We start from the raw sequence: 7,010 nt of genomic DNA, 5'->3' as shown, positions 1-7,010 counted from the left end.
AACATACTAGACTGACTCGATACTGGTGATCACACAGCCTATTGACACCCAATAGGTAGCTAGTTTCTTCGGATCGCACACTAGTTCTCACATATAGAAATTAAATAAACATATAACATTCAATTAATTGTATATAATGCGATGCGTGAAAACAATATATAAAATTTCATAAAATAATTTTCATATATATAATACATGGAAGTAAAAGTACAACTCACCGTGACCGCAATCCAAGAAATGATATGATCGATCTGATAGTATGCTCTCGCTAGTCCGCCTCTACTGACTCCACTACTCGCTGACACGTGTGATAAATCGTTAATAGTTAGACGTGATTCTCGCATTCTTATACGTATAATACTTTTAAGTTTTATGATTTAGTTTCATTTTATACTTGTTTACGTATTCGATATCTCTAGTCGTATAGACGACTTAGTGAACACTATTTCTCATAATTGAGAATCGCTTAACGTCCTTGACGTTTTCCATTATTATATTTCATTTAAAACGTCGAGCTAATCTCGAGATTTATGATCCTCAAGGTCCGAAATCCGTCCTTTAGAGTCAAATTACTCAAAACGTCGAATGCCTAGGTCAATTACAGTTGTATACGCGTGGGGGCGAGTTGGGGTGCACATTGTGCATTTTGACGGGTGCACGATCGTGCAACTGAGTACACGTTCGTGCACCTCAGGGGTACACGTTCGTGTACTCATTGTACACGTTCGTGTACCATGAGAAGTACACGTTCGTGTACTTCAGTACACGATCGTGTACCTCGCTAGGTGCACGTTCGTGTACATCAGTACACGGTCGTGTACCACGTGCACAGCCCCGGAAATCAGATTTTCCGGGGTTTCGCCACAATCCCGACGTGCTAAACATACCCACGCTCAATACCCATATCCCGGTTTCTGCAGAAACGCTATAATAACCTCAAAAACGTCAAAATTTTAACCTAAACTCAATCCCAATCAAAACAGCCCGCTATATCTAAATTTTCAACCAAATTTCTTGAAATTTACCTTGATATGAAGCTTAGAACGAGTAGAGCTTTCGATTACGAAGAGATCGATGCGAAAATCGCTTGGATCGGACGTCGAACGAAGAAACCGTAAAGAAACGAAGTTGATCGGTATAAAATGAAGCTTCTGGATCCTCACTCTCTGATGCCTTCCTTCATTCAAATGATAATCCTTATATTAGATGGCTAAAAGTCCGTTTTGGTCCTTTCTTTCTTTCCTTGTTACAATTTATCTTTCAAACTTTTCTTTCCTACGATTTAGTCCATAGCTAAATCAATAAACTCTTTTATTACGACTTATACGTATTATTTATATCCGATAAATAATACAAATCTCGATATTAGTACTTTCCCGTCAAATTCCAATATTTCTATTTTCGACACAAAGTGGCTAAATTACCACTTTGGTCCCTGTACTTCATTTTAGACTTTTCTTGACATTTTCCCTATTAATTCCAACTCTAACTTTAGAATTGAAATATAACCTTAATTTTCTCATAGTTAATTTCTCAAAACCGACCTACTTGAAACTTATTTATCGGAAAACTTTCCAATATCGCCACTTCCGCGACTCAAAACTGGACACGTGGTCCAATTAGCTAATTAATTATTTTGGGGTATTACAATACCTTTAATGCAGTCAATTACATTGACTTTGCTATTTCCGAGCGAGAACCCCTCCTAATTATCCGTGCTACAGTAATGGATACAGACCAAAGTTGGATGTATAAGCGGCTGCAGGGCGGGTTGCTATACCCAGGCTTTGACGAGCGCGTGCAGGAATTTGTTAATTTTGCTTTACGTCATCCCGCGTGTATGAGTGGGCCCGAGATTAAATGCCCATGTCCTAGGGCAAGATGTAAAAATACGAGTTATCGAGACGTCGAAACAGTGAAGCTGCACATTCTGCAGAAAGGGTTTGTGGCAGATTACAAAGTCTGGGTTTTTCATGGGGAGGGAAATGTTTTAGATCCTCGTCCCGTTGCACAGATGCCGGAGTATGACGTTGACATGGAAAATGAGGAGGAAGACGATTTCAGCTCCGTTCAGAGAATGGTTATCGATGCTGCTGGTCCAGAAGTAGTGTTCACGGAGGAGGAACCGAATAATGAAGCTAAACATTTTTATAATATGATGCGTGCAGCTGAAGAACCTGTATACCCCGGTAGTAGCAAACACTCTCCTTTGTCTGCGGCTGTTAAAATGTTGGACATCAAATGTCGACATAGTGGGTCAGTGGCTTTAGTAGATGATGTGACCGAATTTATACAAGAGCTGCTTCCAGAGGACAACAAGATGCCGAAGAACTTTACCGAAATAAAGAAGATGGTTAGAGGTCTTGGGTTGCCGGTTGAAGTTATCGATTGCTGTTTACGCAACTGTATGATTTATTGGGGGTCAGACGCGGATTTAACGCGATGCAAAATTTGCGATCACGAACGGTGGAAACCGGCCCCTAAAGGAAATTCTGCGAAAAGACGAGTTAACGTCCCATATAGGAAAATGTTTTATTTTCCTATAACTCCGAGATTGCAGAGGTTGTACGCTTCTAAAGCCACTGCCAAGCATATGACGTGGCACGCTGAACACGAAATGGTTGATGGAAAGATGTGTCACCCGTCAGATTCCCCGGCGTGGAAACATTTTAGTGAATTGCATACAGAGTTTGCGAAAGAAATTCGAAATATCAGACTAGGCCTGTGTACTGATGGGTTTCAACCATTTGGGGCCTTCGGGCAGAATTATTCATCATGGCCAGTAATTTTGACACCTTACAATCTCCCTCCAGGAATGTGTATGAAAGATGAGTTCAAGTTTTTAACTGTTATTGTCCCTGGGCCTCAAAATCCTAAACATCAAATGGATATTTTCCTGCAGCCGTTGATAGCTGAGCTAAACCAACTTTGGGAATTTGGAGTCCAGACATTCGACGTTCATAGGCGACAAAATTTTCAAATGAAAGCGGCACTGATGTGGACAATTAATGATTTTCCCGCTTATTCAATGTTGGCTGGTTGGAGCACATCTGGGAGACTGGCTTGCCCTCACTGCATGGAAAATACAGATGCGTTCACGCTTAAAGGGAGTAGAAAACAGTCGTGGTTTGACTGCCACAGAAAGTTCTTGCCTCGTGGTCACCCGTACCGTCGTAACACAACTCAATTCCGTAAAGGGAAAACCGTAAACAAAGAATTCGGACACCCGAAAACCGGAGAAGAATTGTTGGCAGAGGTGGACAGTCTGGGGTTTATGAAGGCATATGAAATTGGGGCTGAGAAAAATAATGCTACGAAGTCGGAAAATTATGGTTGGAATAAAAAAAGTATTTTCTGGGATTTGCCGTATTGGAAAACAAATCTCATTCGTCACAATCTCGATGTCATGCACATTGAGAAAAACGTATTCGACAACATTTTCAATACGGTACTAAATGTTCCCGGGAAAACGAAAGACCATGCAAAATCTAGAGAAGAGTTGAATGACATATGTGATCGGCCTGAGTTAGCTAAAGATCCGGTTACTGGGAGATTTCCTAAGGCGATGTATGCTTTGAACAGGGACGGGAAAAAAGCTTTACTTGAGTGGATTAAGTTAATAAGGTTTCCAGATGGCTACGCGTCCAACTTGTCCAGATGTGTCGATACAATCGGTCTGAAAATGCATGGAATGAAAAGTCACGACTGCCACATTTTTATGCAAAGACTTCTGCCAATCGCTCTCCGTGAGCTATTACCGAAGGAAGTCTGGGAGCCTTTAACAGAGCTGAGTATCTTCTTTCGTGAGTTAACCTCCACGTCTCTAACAGAGATAGATCTAGATCGTATGAGGCTGGAAATCCCAAAGATACTGTGCAAGCTGGAACGTATTTTTCCGCCCAGCTTTTTTGACTCCATGGAACATCTACTTGTACATCTGCCGTACGAAGCTATGATGGCAGGTCCGGTTCAGTATCGCTGGATGTATCCATTTGAAAGGTAAAGTAATTGAATTTTCTCAATTCTGTGTAGCAGTATATATATTGACATGTCATGTTCACTAACTGAGGAATGTGGAATCAGATATTTGAGAAAGCTGAAAAAAAAGTCAGCAATAAAGGGAGGGTGGAAGGAAGCATCAGTAGCGGATACTTGAATGAAGAAACCGCAAAATTTGCAGCTTATTACTTTTCAGAAGGTGACCCAATGATACCTGAGCGGCCGCAAAGGAATGAAGTTTATGACATTGAAGTCGATGACGATGTCGACAGACTATCTATTTTCAAGCCGCACGGGCAATCAGTGGGTGCTTGCCGCAAGAGATATTTTGAAGATTCTGAGATTGTTGCTGCTCGGACATATGTTCTGTTGAATTGTTCAGAAATTGAAAATTACAGAGAGTAAGCTTTAATACAGTTGTCAATGTCATATCCAATAATTATTCAGCTTGTAATAATTGTTTTCTTCTTAACTAAGGGTTTTCGAAGGCGAGTTGCGCAGAGAAAACCCTGAAATCACCATCTCTCAAATTGAAGCGAAGTTCGAGAGTCAATTTGCCTACTGGTTTCAACAATACGTAAGTATTTTACAAAATACTTTTCGATTCTTTCAATAAAAAGTTCTGATTTATAATACACTTTTACGCTACAGGTGCAAGATCCAACTGTTTGTACTAATCCCTTTATTCTTAGTCTCGCTAAAGGACCTCTTAGATCAGTAAGAACATTTAAGGGGTACCGTGTAAACGGATTTAAGTTTCAGACTCAAGCTTATGGGGAGGAACAGCTTACTATGAATAGTGGAGTCTGCGTGAAGGGAACTCAATATGTCGACAGCGAAAATGACTTTTATGGAGTTCTGACAGACATAATTGAGCTGGAGTATCCGGCTCTTCCAATGAAGACGACTGTCTTATTTAAATGCGAGTGGTTCGACCCAGCACGAAATTCTGGCACAATTAGTAACAAAAAATACAACATGGTGGATATTAATAACAGAAGGAGATACAATAAGTATGAACCATTCATCTTAGCCGAACAGGCCGACCAGGTTCATTACCTGCCATATCCTAGTAAAAGAAGGGATAAATTAAATTGGTGGGCAGTTTGCAGGACAAAGGCAAGATCTGAACTTGACATGCCCGAGGGGATTATCCCGGCTTTTCAAGACGTGATAGAAGAAAATCCTCTCATTGTTGCAACGGACGACAATTCGACATATTTAGCTGATGACAACGGAGAAGCTGAAGAAGATGCGTTGTTCGTGCCTCCTGATGAAACATAATCTGACTTTATCGCATCCTCATCAGATGAAGATGAAATTGAAGAACTTTAGTAGCTTAGAGTATTTTATGTATTAGCATGTTTCTTAATTATAATTATGTTTTATAATTATTTATTCAAGTGTACTATTTTAAATTGAATTCATATTTCTTAGTTATATGTTTCACGTATGTAGTTTTATAATGTGTTGTTTAGTTTTGGAACAATTAACTTGACAATTAGTGCAGGTATGAGGGGTCGAGGCTCAGGCGGAGGCTCAGGCCGAGGATCAGGCCGAGGATCAGGCCGAGGACGGGGGGACCCTACCGAGCCCGTTGAGGAGCAGCATCGTGAGGAGGCTGGAGGACCTGTTCAGCCTTTGCAGGAGCGTGAGGCAGGCGAGCCCCCGGCCATTTTGGACAACCAGGGTAGGGCGATGGTTCGTCCGGACCCTAGCAGGTATGATTAAAGTTTTTTTAATTTTTTTGATTTTTAGTATGGAATTAATATGTATGTAAAGTAAATTATGCTTATTAAATCACAGGACAATGTTGCTGGACTCTGGGCCTGTTTCTCGGGCTATCCGGGATATTTTCAGGCAGTGCTGGTTCGAGACTGGATCAGCATGGCGCTTTCTGACAGCGGACAAGAGGGAGTTCTATTTTCAGGAATTTCAGGTAATTAAATTTTAAGTTTAATATATTTAAGTTTTGGTATTTGTGAAAATTCTAACTCAAAGCTCATGTTATTACTGTTTGCAGAAGAAGTTCTGGTGGGATGACTCTGCGTACAGCGAGGAGGTAATCAGACGGGTCTTCATGACCCATGCAGCCACCCGGTACAAAGACAACATCCACAAGATGAGGAAAATGCAAAAGAAGCATACATCTGTGAATCAGGAGATCTGGGAAGCCTGGAATGCATTTTGGGACACAGAGAAGGAGAAAAAGAAGTCAGAGACAGCCCGGGCAAACCGGATGAGTGAGCCTGCGGGCCCCGGTTCTGGTCCTGTCCGCCATACCGGGGGATCTCGCTCTGCTATCAAGCATATGGATGTGATGGTTTGTTTCTAATCAGTAATTAAATTACTTAAATAACGTATTTGTTTTATTTTAATACTTAATAAATCTGTATTTTTCTGATAGGCTAAGGAGCTCGGCCGGAAGCCGACTACGACAGAGCTGTACAGTCGCCTTCATAAAATGAAGGCTGAGAAGAAACCAGTCGACAAGAGGGCTCAGGATATGACTGTAAGTCCTTATCACATTAAAATTCTATAAGTTGTGTATATAGGCTTAAGTGATGAATATATTATATATGAAGTGTTAAACTGTATAGGCTTAACTTTTGTGTAATTAGAACTTAATATATTTGGTTGGTTAAGTTATATATTGTAATTTGCTGTAATTTGCTTGCAGGACTTCCCTGAAAAATGGGTGATGTTCATATTACAGAGGAAATGCTGCCGAAATTTCCTGAATAATTAGAATTATTTATAAAGTGTTATGTTTTTTTATTTGTTATAAAACTAAACTGATATGTTTTGTAATTGTTTTGTACGTAGGACGCCATCGCTGAGAGGCTTGCTGCTGCGACACAGTCGCCGACCGGAGAGGGGAGCACCTCGAGTCCTGTGGATGAGACGCAGATATTTATGGATATCGAGGGCGTCAACAAGAAGCATCGGGTGTACGGCCTGGGTTCGGCTACCAGCAGATATGAAGGTCCGAGTATCAGACTGCAGAGAGG

At 40.9% G+C, this 7,010-nt stretch overlaps 2 protein-coding genes across 2 annotated transcripts; both read left to right on the top strand.

Annotated features, from left to right (window-relative positions):
* Positions 1 to 2,617: 2,617 nt before the first annotated feature.
* LOC126687654 (uncharacterized) lies at positions 2,618 to 5,283 on the top strand. The gene is made up of 6 exons (XM_050382210.2): positions 2,618 to 2,964; positions 3,046 to 3,332; positions 3,477 to 3,931; positions 4,084 to 4,400; positions 4,477 to 4,576; positions 4,651 to 5,283. The coding sequence occupies exons 1-6, from the start codon at positions 2,618 to 2,620 to the stop codon at positions 5,281 to 5,283; spliced, it is 2,139 nt and encodes a 712-aa protein (XP_050238167.1).
* A 216-nt stretch (positions 5,284 to 5,499) lies between these two features.
* On the top strand, positions 5,500 to 6,334 carry LOC126687653 (uncharacterized). Its single transcript, XM_050382209.2, has 3 exons — positions 5,500 to 5,720; positions 5,806 to 5,938; positions 6,023 to 6,334. Exons 1-3 carry the CDS (start codon positions 5,512 to 5,514, stop codon positions 6,332 to 6,334), a joined length of 654 nt encoding a protein of 217 aa, XP_050238166.2. The 5' UTR covers positions 5,500 to 5,511.
* The last annotated feature ends 676 nt before the right edge of the window (positions 6,335 to 7,010 follow it).

The sequence above is a fragment of the Mercurialis annua genome, linkage group LG6 (assembly GCF_937616625.2).
Source record: "Mercurialis annua linkage group LG6, ddMerAnnu1.2, whole genome shotgun sequence".
Lineage (NCBI taxonomy): Eukaryota > Viridiplantae > Streptophyta > Magnoliopsida > Malpighiales > Euphorbiaceae > Mercurialis > Mercurialis annua.
The sequence above is the reverse complement of the archived record's forward strand: the minus strand, read 5'-3'. Positions and strand labels throughout refer to the sequence as shown.